General features: G+C 43.0%; 1 protein-coding gene across 3 annotated transcripts in view; it reads left to right on the plus strand.

Moving 5' to 3' along the window:
* Positions 1–17,324, plus strand: part of runx3 (RUNX family transcription factor 3) — a 170,111-nt gene that overhangs the window by 136,994 nt on the left and 15,793 nt on the right. For 2 of the 3 annotated variants that reach the window (XM_033045164.1, XM_033045165.1), the window contains one exon: positions 15,353–15,526. The exons of the other annotated variant lie outside the window; for it this stretch is intronic. In XM_033045164.1, the coding sequence (XP_032901055.1) occupies positions 15,353–15,526 (174 nt within the window). The remainder of the gene's footprint in view (positions 1–15,352; positions 15,527–17,324) is intronic. 3 annotated transcript variants of the gene reach the window in all.

Raw genomic sequence — 17,324 nt, forward strand, 5'->3', positions numbered from 1 at the left:
AGAATGATTGTACAGGCCAGTTTTTGATATGTTAAACCTCCAGCAATCTTTCAAAGGGTAACAGCATCACTTCCTGCTCTTTTACCATATAATCTTTCCTCTTCAAGTGTTTGCACACTATTCTTCTGAGTCTTAGCACTGATTCTCTAGCCTTCTGCCTATTACAAATCTTAGCCACTCAGTCTGAAAAAAGTCTTCTTGATATTTGTACTGTATTCCTCCATTTACAAAGCACAGAGAGGAAACTTCTTTATTAACCACTTTTGTAAAAGATTTGTGAAAAAATACCTACTTTAAAATTGTCCATATTCACTTATCTCTCGTCAAGATGTTTCACTTTTCTGCATTAAGCCAATAGATATTTGTTTGCAATTAAATCATGATCCCTAATACACATGGCCAGCAAATGACCGAGCCAAAATCTTGTTTTTACAAATGGGCTGGAGCTTAATGTTTGAGTTTAGTTTATTGTCATGTGCACCAAGGTACAATGAAAAGCTTTTTGCTGCCTGCTAACCAGTCAGCAGAAAGTCAAGACATGATTACAATAGAGCCATAGAGTCATAATGTGGATGCCATTACAGGTCTGTAAATGTCCAGTAATTTGCGTAAACAAACACCTCATGCATTGCATATTGTCATAAAGTTGGGATGCAATTGGTGCCACTCCACCTTTAGTGTTACATGAATGGCAACTAACCATCGGTATTCCCATGAGTTATCAGGAATTGCTGCCTATGTCCATTAATGCCACATTGAGCTCTTCACAGCAAGCCAGGGCTGGTGTGCGACTACTTATATATTTTATTTAATAAGAATTATATTCCTGCAGTGCTCTTTGGCCACTGGACATGATAGGGAATGATTAAAACCACGCAATCTCAATCCTGCAGGTAGCAATTTAAGGGGACTCCACCAAGTAAAAATTATTTATGTCATAAGAGTTGGGAGCAGCATTAGGCCTTTTAGCCCATCAAGTCTACTCTACCATTCAATCATGGCTGAGCTATCTCTCCCTCCTAACCCAATTTTCCTGCTTCCCTATAATCTCTAACACCGGTACTAATCAAGAATATATCTATCTCTGCCTTAGAATGATCCACTGACTTGACCTCCACAGCCTTCTGTGGCAAAGAATTCCACAGATTCACCACCCTCTGACTCAAGCAATTCCTCCTCATCTCCGACCTGAAAGAATGTTCCTTAATTCTGAGGCTATCCCCTCTAGTCCTAGACTCTCCCACTAGTGGAAATGTCCACTATCTATCATTCTTCAAAGCATTTAATCCAATTTTATTTTCCCTTTTTGATATGCAATTTGATATTCAGTTCTTCCTACTTCCTTTCCCTCATTCTTTAGTTACTTTCTCCTCCTCTAAATCTCATTTATGAAGGACATGTACAGTAAACCACGTGGGGGAGGATGGTGTCCACTGTGGCTGATTCTCCGCTATAACTGAGTGACAGGGGTAAAGTTTAACCCTAGGTGGGGGAGGTGTTAAACTAGTGGGAATTCACAGGTCTGGAATCCCCTGACCCCACACGCGATGCACCAGGGACGGATCCGGTACTCATGCCACCTTCATGCTGCCCACACTCTCTGCCTTCGCAACCAGAAGTACGCCACGTGATGCCAGCTCATTAGGTAACTGGCAGAAGTGGGGGGGGGGGGGGGGGGGGGGGGGGGTGCAACAGGAGCCTCGCTGTAAACAAATTTCATTGGTTCCATATAGTGGTATGTTATTGTGAGAATAAAAAGGGCTGGAGTAACTCAGCGGGACAGGCAGCATCTCTGAAGAGAAAGAACAGGTGACGTTTCATGTCGAGACACATCATCAGACTTGTCATTATGAGCGTTCACTGTACTGTGATCTTGCCATTTATTATGATCCCAAGATTGCCCTTTCTAGCCTCTTCCACAATTCACAGTGCATAAACTTTTAATTTCAATAAGAGTAAATAGGGTACGCTACCTTGCCCCAGAATATTTTGTGTGGTGCACTTATGTTCAACATGGGCAGATATGTGAGATTGATTTAAATTTTTACTTCTAAGAGTTTGTGAATGCGTACTCCTTGCTTTGTCCCTCCATCCCCTTTAGCCTCATGTTTTCCTTATTCTTCCTCTCAAAATGTACCAAGTAAGCACTTTCATCGATTACTTCTGGAATTTGCCTCACATATCTCAATATGAAGGTACACAAAAATGCTGGGGAAACTCAGCGGGTGCAGCAGCATCTATGGAGCGAAGGAAATAGGCGACGTTTCGGGCCGAAACCCTTCTTCAGACTGATGGGGGGTGGGGGGGGAGAAGGAAGGAAAAAGGGAGGAGGAGGAGCCCGAGGGCGGGGGGATGGGAGGAGACAGCTCGAGGGTTAAGGAAGGGGAGGAGACAGTAAGGGCTAGCAAAACTGGGAGAATTCAACGTTCATGCCATCCGGACGCAAGCAACCCAGGCGGAATATGAGGTGCTGTTCCTCCAATTTCCGGTGTTGCTCACTCTGGCAATGGAGGAGACCCAGGACAGAGAGGTCAGATTGGGAATGGGAGGGGGAGTTGAAGTGCTGAGCCACTGGTAGTTCAGGTAGGTTATTGCGGACTGAGCGGAGGTGTTCGGCGAAACGATCGCCCAACCTCCGCTTAGTCTCCCCGATGTAAATCAGCTGACATCTAGAGCAGCAGATGCAGTAGATGAGGTTGGAGGAGACACAGGTGAACCTTTGTCGCACCTGGAACGACTGCTTGGGTCCTTGAATGGAGTCGAGGGGGGAGGTGAAGGACAGGTGTTGCATTTCTTGCGGTTGCAACGGAAAGTGCCCGGGGAGGGGGTGGTACGGGAGGGAAGGGAAGAATTGACGAGGGAGTTGCGGAGGGAGCGGTCTTTGCGGAAGGCAGACATAGGGGGAGATGGGAAGATGTGGCAAGTGGTGGGGTCACATTGGAGGTGGCGGAAATGGCGGAGGATTATTTGTTGTATTTGCCGGCTGGTGGGGTGAAATGTGAGGACCAGAGGGACTCTGCCCTTGTTGCGAGTGCGGGGATGGGGAGAGAGAGCAGTGTTGCGGGGTATGGATGAGACCCTGGTGCGAGCCTCATCTATAGTGGCGGAGGGGAATCCCCGTTCCCTGAAGAACAAGGACATTTCCGATGCCCTGGTGTGGAACGTCTCATCCTGGGAGCAGATGCGGCGTAGGCGGAGGAATTGGGAGTAGGGGATGGAGTCTTTACAGGGGGCAGGGTAGGAAGACGTGTAGTCCAGATAGCCATGTGGGTCAGTTGGTTTCTAGTGTATGTCGGTCAGAAGTCTGTCCCCTGCGATGGAGATGGTGAGGTCAAGGAATGGTAGGGAAGTGTCGGAAATGGTCCAGGTGTATTGGAGTGCCGGATGGAAGTTGGTGGTGAAGTGGATGAAGTCAGTCAGTTGTGTGTGGGTGCAGGAGGTGGCCACAAAGCAGTCGTCAATGTAACGGAGGTAGAGGTCGGGGATGGGGCCCTGGTACGTATTGAACAATTCATATCTCAATATGAATTTCCCCCGATTTCCATCTGTGTGAGCAGTGAGTTTATTCGTTGAACATTCACGATGAGATCAGAATAATGTCGGGGACTTTCCATGGTCTGTGCCAATCTCTGTTAGGAAGGGACAGTCTTCTTGCTGTTGATACCCATCATTGAGCCATACAGCTTGGAAACAGACCCTCTGGTCCATTGTGTCCCCATCAACCACCTGCCTACACTAATTCTACATTAACCTATTTTATTCCACCCACATTCCCACAAGGTCCCTTCAGATCAGCTACACACTTGTGGCAATTTACGTTGGCTTATTAACCCACACTTGGGTTGTGGGAGGAAACCAAGGTATTTGGTAAGAATCCCTGCAGTCAAAGGCAGGACATGTAGATTCCACCAAGGCCGCCTTGGAGGTCAGGACTAAACCCTGCGGCCAAAAGGTGTGAAGCATCAACCACTGACTGTGCCACCTATAATCATTTTGACCCTGATGAGTGAAGATAGAGCTAGGTGTGATGCCTCAACAGTCCAATATCCTGCAAATGCCCGATTAAGGGCGGACTGGTGTAGTAGGCCGTTTGGGAAAGGTATCAGATGTCGTGTACAAATGAATTTCCAATGAAGTTAATGCTGCCAGGTGTTGTGAAAGAAACTGGTGGAGCAGGAATATTTGTATTAACATATTACGAGGAAAGGGGGAGGGAATGCATGCAGCAACCTTTTGCTCAGGGATAAGGAACATTGGAAAAATAAAAAGAACAAATCTGAGTTTAAATAATCAGTCATCTATTTACAGATATGACGTGGATCACTAGAAGTGTGTTGCTAAGATTTAATAGAGATATCTCAAACCCCACCCAAATGCAGACCAGTTTCCAAAACTGTGCTCCTCTGTAACTTTTATTATCTACAGCGCTGCACAGCTTTTGAAATCTAAAAATAATTACTTTTAACTCAGTAATTGCTTTCATTAAAGAAAGAACACTCATGGGATTCTTAGACCTTTTGCAAAAACACTTTTCAAAAATTACATTTTACACTTAACTATTAGGTCATTTAGTAATGAGGACTATGTTGCTCATGTTAGAATTAGAAAAAATACTGGATAGTCAATAATCAAAGGAATATAAATTATCTTTTGCATTAAAGCAAGAACCCTGTTCATCACTCTAACCCACTCCAACTTGAAGAATTGAGGAAAAGACTGGACTCACTGATGTGTGTTGAGCGTTTTTCGGCACTGGGCCTGTACCTGCTGGAGTTTAGAAGAATGAGGGGGGACCTCATTGAAACTTACCGAATAGTGAAAAGCTTGGATAGAGTGGATGTGGAGAGGATATTTCCACTAGTGGGAGCATCTAGGACTAGAGGTCATAGCCTCAGAACTAAAGGACGTTCCTTTAGGGAGGAGATGAGGAGGAATTTCTTTACTAAGAGGGTGGTGAACCAGTGCAATTCTTTACCACAGAAGGCTGTGGAAGCCAAGTCAGTGGATATTTTTAAGGCAGAGATAGATAGATTATTGTTTAGTACAGGTGCAGGAGCTATGGGGAGAAGGCAGGAGAATGGGGTTAGGAGGGAGGGATAGAACAGCCATGATTGAATGGCGGAGTAGACTTGATGAGCCTAATGGCCTGATTCAGTTCCTATCACGTATGATCTTATGATATGTTGCATTTAGCACACACTAGCTGTTCTCGAAGTAGGAAACCAAATGGTACAAGTATCACAATGAATCTCAGCACTACCTCCTGTAAACATAATAACTTCAATCATAATGAGGAACATCTGATTTTTTGTCTTTTCCTAACCCCCACTTCTGCATCTCATGATATTGTTGCCATATTCCCTACAATTTAGCAGCATGAATATAAATACACTTGAACACAAAGGTTTAAATCTCCTAAATAAGGCCTACTAAATACACATCTGTATCAATTGTTAAAAAGGACATCTGAACCCTTATAGCCTAAAAAGATTATGATAATACTGGGATCAACTGGTGAATGAGTTTTAACATATAATCTGTTAGCTGTTCTCAAAAGTTGGTTGAAAGAAACAGGGCCCTTTTCTGTGCCCACTTTCTCTCATGCAACCTCATCTAAGTGTACCCTTCAGATATGCAGAAGTAAACTTGGCCCCTCTTTTTGAAGTTTACACAATCACATCTGGAAAAGCGTCGGAAAACTTGTTGGGAGGAAAAACTTCACAACCAGAAGCTATTCTGTTCTTCATTGTGGTGAGACATGTGCTTGGTTTCTGACTCGTATTCCCACGGTCTCAGTTAGTGACAAATGGAGAATAGCAGTATCATTTTCGTACTAGTTTTAGTTTTTAATTTTAGAGATACAGCGCGGAATCAGGCCCTTCGGCCCACACCGACCAGCTATCCCGCACATTAACACTACCCTGCACACACACTAGGGACAATTTACAGGATGTGTAGGAAGAAGCTGCAGATGCTGGTTTAAACCCAAAATAGACACAAAATGCTGGAGTAACTCAGCAGGACAGGCAGCATTTCTGGAGAGAAGGAATTGGTGATGTTTCGGCTCAAGACCCTTCTTCAGACTATTCCGGCATTTTGTGTCAATCTAAGGACAATTTACACTTATACCAAGCCAATTAACCTACAAACCTGTACGTGTGGAGTGTGGGAGGAAAGCGAAGATCTCGGAAGAATCTCACGCGGTCATGGGGAGAATGTACAAACTCCATACAGAGCATCAATAGACAGGATCGAACCCGGGTCTCCGGCTCTGCAAGTGCTGTGAGGCAGCAACTCTACCGCTGCGCCACCACCAGAGGCGGATAGGCCATTGGGCAAAAAGAAGACATAAGTTGATATCAGGCATGTCCTGAATCTCAGGCGCACTCTAGCACGATACAGGTGTCCAATGTGTCAATATCCATTAAATAACCAGCCCTTATTACATAGAACACATAGTATATAGATAAATGCAGCACAGAAATTGGCCCTTAGATCACTATGTCTGCATTGACCATGATGCCAAATTTTATGAATATTATTTGTCTGTACATGGTCTGTACTTTTCTCGTCCCTGCCTCTTCATGTGTCCATGCAAAAGCCATGTAAATGTCGCTATTATATTTGCTTCTGCCACCTCACCTGGCAGTATATTCCAGGCACATACCTTGTCTCACAAATCCCCATTAAACCACTCCCTTCTCACAAACCTATGCCCTCTGGTATTTGAAATTTCCACCCTGGCAAAAAAGACTCTGACTGTCCACACTATCTATGCCTTTCAGAATTCTGTATACTTCTATCAGGCCATCCCTCAGCCTTCAATGCTGCAGAGAAAACAATCCGTTTGTACCACCTTTGTAATCCAGGGAACATCCTGGTAAACCTCTGCACCCTCTCCAAAGTCCCCATATCCTTTCTATTGAGTGGTGTCCAGAATTGTACTCCATATGTGGCCAAACCAAAGAATTATAAGCTGCAACGTGACTTCACAACTTTTATCGTCAGTGTCTGACCAACCTAGATCTTAGCATATCATATATCTTTTATAGCACTCTATCCACTTTCAGGGAACTCTGAACTTGTACCTCGATCCCTTTGTATATCATTACTCTGAAGAGTCCTGCTATTTACGTATACTTGCCTCTTGCATTTGATTTCCCAAACTGTACTACTTCAAATGTATACAAATTAAATTCCATCTGCCATTTCTACGCCCAACTTTTCAACTTATCCCATTGTATCCTTTGAAACCTTCCTCACTTATTAATAGTAGTTCCATTATTCAGCACTTGTTGACATTAAGAAAATGTAGTAGTGGGTGTTACCTCCAGTATTTACTTGGTTTGCACATACTAATGTACATAGAAAGACTGCACCACAGGAAAGTAAAGTTACAGCTCATGGTTGTGTTACCATGTGTAAGAAACTGCCCCAGGCATCAGGCTCTAAGGTGTATGCTATTAAATAGGAATTGTTCAACTGCAATGAAGGAGATTCACATAGCTATGAGATTCACTTTGCGTCATTTCACTCCTCAGTATTTATTCCTTTCTTCAAAACTCAAAATTCTATACACTTGAACGAATAGATGTGGAGGTGGTCATTTTGCCAGCTGCGGTGCCGAGAAACACAGTCTCAACAACCAGGGTAAAGCTGAGAAGAAAATTCTTCGGCGAATAGTGAAGCTTTGGAATATTCCATTTGAGAGTTTCAACCACTGAATATATTCAAACAGGAGATAATTTTTTTTTTTAACGATTTGGGAATTCAAGGAATATTGGGTTTGTGCAGGAAAGTGATATTGAGGTAAAGAAATGGCCATGATCTTATTGAAAGGTATGTAGTCATTAGAGTCATCAAAAGCAAGCTTCTGCTTTGATATCTTACATGCTTGTGCTCACCACAAATGTTGCCTGACCTGCTGAGTATATGTAGTCATATACTCAGGTACTCATATTTTCAGGTTTCCAGCATCTGCAGTGCTTTGCATTTGTTTGCGGTACATATGGCTGATGTTTGCTATGGGACAAGTTACCACAGGCGTGCGACATGACTGCAACATGTGGCTTGGAAACAGTTAAGCAACTCCATGCACATTCTTAAAGCGTGCAGTGGCTGTTTATGGGGAAGCATGTAATGGGTAGGCTCTAAGAACATAGCAGTGTGCTATTAGCCATTCAGCTGCTTGAAGCAGGTTCCTTTTTTTCCTCAGCATGAAAAAACCCATTACGACTATGATATAAATAGTTCATCTGGCTGCCACAGACTCTCAACAGAACAGAATGTAATCGGTGTGTTGTAAAACTGACTATTATGCTTCCGCCTTTGCCTTCTGTGTAGTTCTGGACTTCTGGAAACTTTACCTTTACATAATCAACATCAGGCCTTTAATGAACATTTCTCCCACTGTTCTGACTAAAGAGAGTCCAAATCTCTCAGACTTCAGCAGTTGACATCCTTCTGCCAACTGGATGCCAGCCAGCCTATTTCCCTTTAAATGGATATTTTCTTTGCGCCTTGAGAGGCAGCCAATTTATCACAAGTGTAATTCAACCTTAAGCAATATGAATTATTGTAGTGTTGGAGCAATTCTTTTTTTTTTTCTTGCCCTATTTTTGTTAAAGCTGGTAAAAAATTACTGACTGAAGCGCAGACACTTTGGCTTTGGGCGGGTTTAGTTTTAAACGTTGATATTTGGAACATTGTGCGGAGCAGACAGTAGCTACAGTGTTTAAGCAGTGCAGGGAGCAGCCAAGGCGAAGACTTGGCGTGACTGGATCCTTTTCCAAATGGCGCAAGCAGGCCAACTTCAAACATGTGAATAATAATCTATCTGTGACTGCCTCTGTTAGTCGCTGGAAGAGTCTGTTCCCTCCTAAATATTTCTCTGGCTGTTTATGCTGGGTCTTGTGGCTTTTGCTTGTGTTCAATTATGAGCTGGGCATCTGTGTTTGCAGCATTTTTATTTCTAAAACTGAACTGAAAAAATTCCCGAATACATTTAAAAAAAAAACAATGCACTAATGGTGCAAAGTTACAAAAAACGGCCAAGTGAAAGGGTGTAACTGTTAACATATTGGTTAAAATTTGGCAATAGAAGTCAGAACACTTTTTTTAATCTACTTTTTCTATTTGCTGCATATACACAGCTTCTTGCTGCTGTGCAAATATGACCTCATCCCTATTTTAGGTGAGGCTACTCCTCCTCGGTGCTGGAAATACGGGCATGTGTCAGAAATGAGTTGACTTCTATTTTAGATTGAGGAACCAAAAGGTTTTCTTTGTTGTTGGGGTGGTGGCTACACTCACTGGAAAGCAAGTCTTCAGACTAAGATTCCTGATATCCTGTCACGAAATCGAGTGCAATAAAAAAGGGCCAATTTCTATTAATAGTGGACCAAAGAACAACTGTTGTTGAATCTTGAATCAAACCACACACACTGTGCTTTATGGAGAGTCCTGGTGCCAATGCAGTGGGCGTCTGACTGAGGATATAACGTCCCGACTGGAGAACTGCAGTTTTCAAATCCATCTCAGCTAGACCATTGAATGGAAGGATATAATGGAGACAAGGCATTTTCCTCCAGACACAGTCATCACTCCACATCACTCTCCTGGAATAGCAGAAATAGTGCCAGGTGGAAACATTTCCCTTCCTTATACACACACACACACACACGAGAAGTGTCCTGCAGCCTTATACCTCTGTGAACTTCTGCAGTTCTGCACAGTTGATTAGCCTTCAGGATCTGCTCTTCATTAGAATAGTCTGTCTTATTAGTTGTCTTTTTTCGCTATTGTTTTCAAGCTTTAGCCCAGTGATATCAAGGCTTTATCATTGCCCAGTGATATCAAGGCTGCAGCTTTGATTCTGTGTTTAGACCAATACATCCACATTGTACACCTCAGTGTGTATTTTTTATGGTTAATGTTGCTGCTGGTTGTTTTGAAGGTAATTAAATGTAAACGTCATTGCCACTTTGCTGAAGCACAATCGTCCCAGATAAAACAATTTATAAACCCAACTATGAGCTTTGTTTGGTAGTGGACTGCAGATGTTGGTTTAGAGACACAAAGTGCTGACGTAGCTCAGGCAGCATCTCTGGAGAAAAGGATGGGTGACGTTTCAGGTCGAGACCGTTTGGCACCCATCCTTTTTCTCCAGAGATGCTGCCTGACACACTGAGTTACGCCAGCACTTTATATCTATCCATAAGCTATATTACTTTATTGCAACAAAGTAATGCATGAAGGGTTAATTCAGGGAACAAACTGATTGCCTGTATTTTCCACTGCTCTTCTCTGTGCTTAATGGTTCCAGTCAAAGACTGTTCTTTGTGCCTTTTGTGCTAACTTGTTCTTCAAAGCAAAATGAACAAGAAGCACCAGCCTACTGTATCCACAAAACGGTGTGAAGTTGCACTCGCTGTATATTCTCAGATCTCTAGAACCTGTTGCTTGATAATAGAAAATGAAACACAGGTTCAGTTCAGTTTGGAGATACAGTGTGGAAACAGGCCCTTGGGGTCCACCAAGTCCACGCCAACCAACGATCACCCATGCACTAGTTGTACGTTATCTCAGTTTTGCATCCTACACACTAGGAGCTGTTTACGGAATTCTAATAGCCTACAAACTTGCAGGTCTTCGGAATGTGGGAGAAATCCAGATCACCCAGAGAAAGCCCATGTGGTAACAGGGAGAACGTACACACAGTTTCGAACCCGGATCTCTGGCGTTGTAATAGCAGCAACTCTACCGCTGCACCACTGTGCCGCGCTAGGTTACATTTCTAAGATGACATTAAAGCAGAGAGCACGATGCATGCTGTGATATGAGAAGACAAATAGAAACAGATCCACAGGAGACTGTAGCTGCTGTAATTCTGAGCAAAAAAAAACTCTTGGCGGAACACAGGAGGTCAGGGAGCATCTTTGAAGGGAAATGGACCAAAGACGTTTCAGATCTGTGCCCTTCTTCAAGATTTAAAGAAGTGTTCTGACCTGAAATGGTGCTGTCCATTTCCCTCCAGAGATGCTGCTTGATCCACCGAGTTCTTCCAGAAATTTGTAATTTGCTCGAGTTCCTCCAGCAGTTTGCTTTTCTCCCAAATAAAAACCGAGATTCCATTCGATACGATACGATATGATAAAACTTTATTGATCCCAGGAGGGAAATTGACTGCCAACAGTCATAAAACACAAAGTACATGAAACATGGAATTAAAGTGACGAGGGGAAAGGATTGGGGATGTGCAAAGATTGGGGAGGAGGGTTGGGGGAAGGGGAGTCAGCCACAGTCTCAGTCTACTCCACGACAGAAGGGGGAGGAGTTGTACAGTTTGATAGCCACAGGGAAGATGGATCTCCTGTGGCATTCTGTCCTGCATCTTGGAACATCTGTCTTGCATGCTGCATCCTCGGGATGCTGTCAGAAATTCATCACATTAGCATTTATACCATTTGCAGTTATGTCGCATCATGTCATATGAGGAACTTTCAAGCATCCCGCACAATGAATTACTTTGAAGTGCAAGGAGAGTTGCATAGGCAAATACTGTGACCTGTCAGATAAAGAGTTACTCCACTTTACTTGTGAATATAGCCATTACATAGAAACATAAAACATAGAAAATAGGTGCATGAGGAGGCCATTTGGCCCTTCGAGCCAGCACCGCCATTCATTGTGATCATGGCTGATCATCCACAATCAGTAACCCGTGCCTGCCTTCTCCCCATATCCCTTGATTCCGCTAGCCCTTTCGATAGAGAGCTCTATCTAGCTCTCTTTTAAATTCATCCAGTGAATTGGCCTCCACTGCCTTCTGTGGCAGAGAATTCCACAAATTCACAACTCTCTGCATGAAAAAGTTTGTTCTCATCTCAGTTTTAAATGGCCTCCCCTTTATTCTTAGACTGTGGTCCTTGGTTCTGGACTCCCCCAAATTTGGGGGCATTTTTCCTGTATCTAGTTTGTCCAGTCCTTTTATAATTTTATACATTTCTATAAGATCCCCTCTAATCCTTCTAAATTCCAGTGAATACAAGCCCAGTCTTTCCAATCTATCCTCATATGACAGTCCTGCCATCCCAGGGATTAACCTCGTGAACCTACGCTGCACTCCCTCAATAGCAAGGATGTCCTTCCTCAAATTATGATACCAAAACTGCACACAATACTCCAGATGTGGTTTCACCAGGGCCCTGCACAACTGCAGAAGTTGTTTATATTTCTGAACTCTTACTGCTGAAGACTTACTGTCACTTAGAAGAAGCATTTTTTCTTAAATTGATATGTAAAATTTCAAATCACTATTGGCAGAGCCAATTCAAATGAAACGATGTTATGATTGCCAATATATTAAGGCTTGCAAGTTTGGATTAGTATAAGTACTTAATTTCATCTCATGCCCAGACTGATTCGTCTGAACATTAATTATCAATTTACACGTTCCTCTGGCTGTTCCCTTGCTTAACTTTAAGGATGGGCAGGAAAGTACAGTGACTTTCGAGCAGATTGTTTAAAGTCTGTCAATTAAAGCTTTTATTGCACACACTGGGGCACATTTACAGTACAATAATTTTTTGAAGACATTTCTGTTGCTTTTCATCTCTCAGCCACGTAAAGATAAGACACAGCTTTTGCCAGCAATGATCCTGGCGTAACAGCTTCACTGCTGCCAAATATGTTCAAACCCAGGCAATATTGTGCCCGGCATCTACGGTATGTGCTGCAGCGTTTAGTTTAGTTTATTTAGTTTATTGTCATGTCACCGAGGCACAGTGAAAAATTACATGCTAACCAGTCAGCGAAAAGACAATACGTGATTACAATCAAGCTATTTACTTGTGTTTCGGTACATGATAAGGGAATAACATTTAGTGCAAGGTAAAGCCAGTAAAGCCCAATCAAAGATAGTCCGAGGGTTACCAATGAGGTAGATCATAGTTCAGGATTACTCTCTAGTTGTGGTAGGTTGAATCAGTTGCCTGATAACAGCTGGGAAGAAACTGCCCCTGAATCTGAAGGTGTGCCTTTTCACACTTAGTGGAGCAGAGTCTAGCTCCTTCAGGATCGAGTCTATTTCTAGGAAAGATTGAATGATGCAGGTCCAGTTGTTCGGAAGGCACTGCTTTTGGAATAATCCCTGCATTGAACAGCATGTAGAATTCATGTTGCTATCTCCATTTTGCCCATAACTCAGGTTAGCTAAGCCATGAACAACCAACTGGGAACAACTGATGGGCATCTTCCCGAATGTGAGGGCAAATAAGAGTAACTTTTTTTAAGGGTGGTAAGGGTATGGAACAAGCTGCCAGAGGAGGTAGTTGAGGCAGGTATTGTCGCAATGTTTAAAAAACATTTAGACGGGTACCTGGATAGGATGGGTTTAGAGCGATATGGGACTAAAGCAGCCAGGTGGGACTAGTGTACGTGGGCCATTTTGGTCGGCATGGGTGAAGTGGGCCAAAGGGCCTGTTTCCAGGCCAGATGACTCGATGACTCTATGAGGGGAAAAGGGCTAGAAAAGCTTTGTTTGCATCCATTTCCAGGTCAAAGTGGGTCACTCTGGAAATTCAACCAAGTACTTCCAGTTATGAATCATTCTTTAGTTGGTGACATCAATACAATGATAATCAATACAATCCACTACTCAATAACTAAAACCGAAGCACTAATTGGTAACTCTGGATGATGCTCGACTGCTCTTAGTCTTCTTGTTAAGCTCCAAAGTATATAGGCCTGATCCAAATGTTTTGTGGTTGATTCTGCAGCTTTAACTTACTTGCGGGCCTAACAGAATAGGCTTTATGGAAAGTTTGCAAAACTAGAGAATCTATCAGTGGTTTCGGGAGATGGAGTATTATATTGTTCTCAGGCGCTGTGACTTATGAACAGTCATGGAAAAACAGGAAACATATTTAGACTTGGGTATCTCATGAGAATGGTTTACTATGTTGTGCAATGGGATGTATGGGAAGCTTAGCTATGGGATATAACAATTGTTGCCTTTTAGAAGAAAACACTTTCTGTGGGCAACGAGGTATCTCAGAGGATTTTTGTCTAAAATTAGACCAAAATAAGACCAGTTTGTACCTCCTCCTTTAGTGTGCACATGCTGTGCAATTTTTCCCTTTTAACATCCGTACAGATGCCGATTATTTGTGTTGGTAATTATTTAAAACTAGAAGCAAGTAAAACACTTTTCTACAATGCATTTAAGAAATTGGATACAATTTTCATTTGATCTAAAAATACAGCCTGCAAAGCCAACATAGTATTGGGACTTAGAGAATTGAAGAAAATAATTCCTGATTGGGTAATCACAGTTATGTTGATTGAAAGTTACATGTACATAGATCTTTATTTAAGAAATCAGTTATGTTGAGAAGTGCTGATCAAAGATAGATAGATGAGTATAAACAGTGTTTAGTTTTTGTAGAATCATCATGCCAGTCCTGAGGTGCTCATAACCAACATGTTATAAACTGCACATCACAATGTTCTGAAGCCACTTGGTTCTGAAGTCACATGGAAGGGCTTTGTCAGCCTTCGTTGTAAAGTTGCATCAGTGCTCTCCTTAACCAGCAGAGGGAGGTGTTTGTTAATGCCACACCAACCTCAGTCTCCACCCTACCACAGACAGTACTGTCGCAAAGAACTATAGCAAAGTAGCCATTTTAAATGGTAAGATTGTCACACACTGCAGAATGAAGCCCGATCAATTTTGTGTAGGAAAGAACTGCAGATGCTGGTTTAAATTGAAGACAGACTCAAAATGCTGGAGTAACTCAGCGGGACAAGCAGCATCAAACTTGTTTTGTTCTAATGAATGCAACAAAACCTCTGTTATTTATATCTCTGATATCTAGTGCACCAAGGGATGGATCATAATTGACTCACTCAATCCCCACCTACAACCCTGCCCTTTAACCAATTATAACTATATATCCTTTCCTTTCCAAAGATGTATTTATTAACGTGTTCATAACTAAAGGGATATTCAATAGATGAGACAAAGGACAGTTGGACACACTGGAACGAAAAGTGAAAAAGCTAAAACAGTTTTCATTTATTATTAAAAAGACAAAGTGCTGGGATTATTCAGTGGGTCAGGCAGCATCTCTGGAGGGCATGGATAGGTGACGTTTCGGGTCAAGATCCTTCTGCAACTCTTTATTCGTCAGAAGAAGGGACCCGACCCAAAACAACACCTGTCCATGTTCTCCATAGATGTTGCCTGACCCGCTGAGTCGATCCAGCACTTTTAAAAATCTTTTTTTGCAAACCAGCATCCGCAGTTCTTTGTGTCTACATCTTTCATTTACAATATTTTCTTTGATTGCAGGGCACAGGCAAAAGCTTGAAGACCAGGCAAAACCTGGCACCATTTTCTCAGACCGCTTGAGCGAATTGGAACGCTATCGGCAAACGGCAATGAGGGTCGGTCCATCTAATCCCAGTCCCCGTCCTCTGAGTGTTCCCACCCACTTCAGCTCACCAACACAATCACAGATTCAGGGTGAGTGGAATATGATGTCCAGAGAATTTGCACCAGCATAAAAAATATACGCCTTCTCTGCTGTATTTTGTAAAATCAATTACATTTGTATGGAATAGGAGTATGATCCCTGCAGAGAGAGCAGGGGAGATTCATCAGCATATTGCCTGCATTGGAGTACTTCTGTTATAGGGAGAAATTATATAACTTGTTAACCTGATAGAGGTATGAAAAAAACTATGACGTGCGGCATGGTGGCACAGCGGTAGAGTTGCTGCCTTGCAGCGCCAGAGACCCGGGTTCGATCCTGACTACGGGCGCTTGTCCGTAGGGAATTTATATGTTCTCCCCGTGACCTGCGTAGGTTTTCTCCGCGATCTCCGGTTTCCTCCCACACTCCAATGATGTGTCGATTCGTCGGTTAATTGGCTTGGTATAATTGCGAATTGTCCCTAGTGCATGTAGGATAGTGTCGGTGTACGGGGATCGCTAGTCGACGTGGACTCGGCGGGCCTATTTCCGTGCTGTGTCTCTGAACCTAAAAAGACTGCAGTCAGGAATGATTGTCGGAATCTTTTTTCCTATGGGAGCGGTATCAAAAACAAAAGAGTTTCGATTCAAGACAAGAGGAAAGAGTTTTAATGGGGATCAGAAGAGAATAACTTTTATGCAGTGAGTGGCAGATAGCTGGAAGTCGCTGCCGGTCGGGGTGGTGAGATATCTACATACAAGAGGTGTGCAGGCAGGCACTTGAATAGGCCAGACATAAAAGGATATGGACTTAATGTGGGCAATTGGGATTGGTATAGATGGGGAAAAAGGCTGGCATGGACCTGGAAGGCCAAAGAACCCAAGGAATTCTGGTTTATTTGTCACATTCACCAGAAATGAACTGGAACAATGAAAGTCTTGCTCGCTGCAGCCTTACAGGCACATTCGGGCAAGCTTTGCGCTGATATCTCCAGCTCATTAGTTCAGGTCTCTGGCTGACTTGTCAGATAACGTAACCTTGCTGACCTTATACCCCTCATTTGCAGAGGCATGGAGCACAAAAGCAGGGAGTTGTGCTGAACTTTTATTACAGCCGAAGTATTGAGCTCAATTTAAACAACCACATTGTAAGGAGGTGGTGAAGGTGCTAGCAAGGCTGCAGAACAGATTTCCTGGAATGGTTCCAGGGTTGATGGATTGCTATAGTAGTCGGTGAAGTTGGGAGGTATTATCCTTTAAGCAAAGGAGGATGAGAGATTTGATAAAGGCGATGGGTTCAAATAGAGGAAGATTGTTCCCATTAGTGAATGGTTTCACACCAATGTTCACAGATTTAAACAGAGGATACAGGGAACTTTTACACTGTAAGTGGTTATGGTAAAGATGTTGGAAACAAAATGAATTGGGTTTTTGAAAATGACGTAGATTGGCATGGGGGGGGGGGGGGGTGGGGGGGGGGGTGGGGGTGGGGGGTAGGGGGGGGGAATAGTTTAAATGTCCAAGCGCAAAAGCATGGGAATAGGACAGCTTAAAGTGTTCTACAGAGTGCTGAGAGGATGTAAACAAACTGCTTGGGCTGAAATTGTTCCACAGGTTTATGATAAATCTGTTTTTGATAGACAGAAATATTTGACATTCCTGGATTGAGATCTTTGAATGAATTGATTGAAAGATAAAGCATGGAAACAGGCCTTTCGGCCCATTGATTCCACACCGACCATCGATCACTCGTTCACACTAACACGTTCTATGTTATCCCACTTTCACATACATTCCCGACACACTAGAGGCAATTTACGGAGGCCAATTAACCTACAAACCGGCATGC

This window comes from Amblyraja radiata, chromosome 27, assembly GCF_010909765.2.
Source record: "Amblyraja radiata isolate CabotCenter1 chromosome 27, sAmbRad1.1.pri, whole genome shotgun sequence".
In the NCBI taxonomy this organism is placed as follows: domain Eukaryota; kingdom Metazoa; phylum Chordata; class Chondrichthyes; order Rajiformes; family Rajidae; genus Amblyraja; species Amblyraja radiata.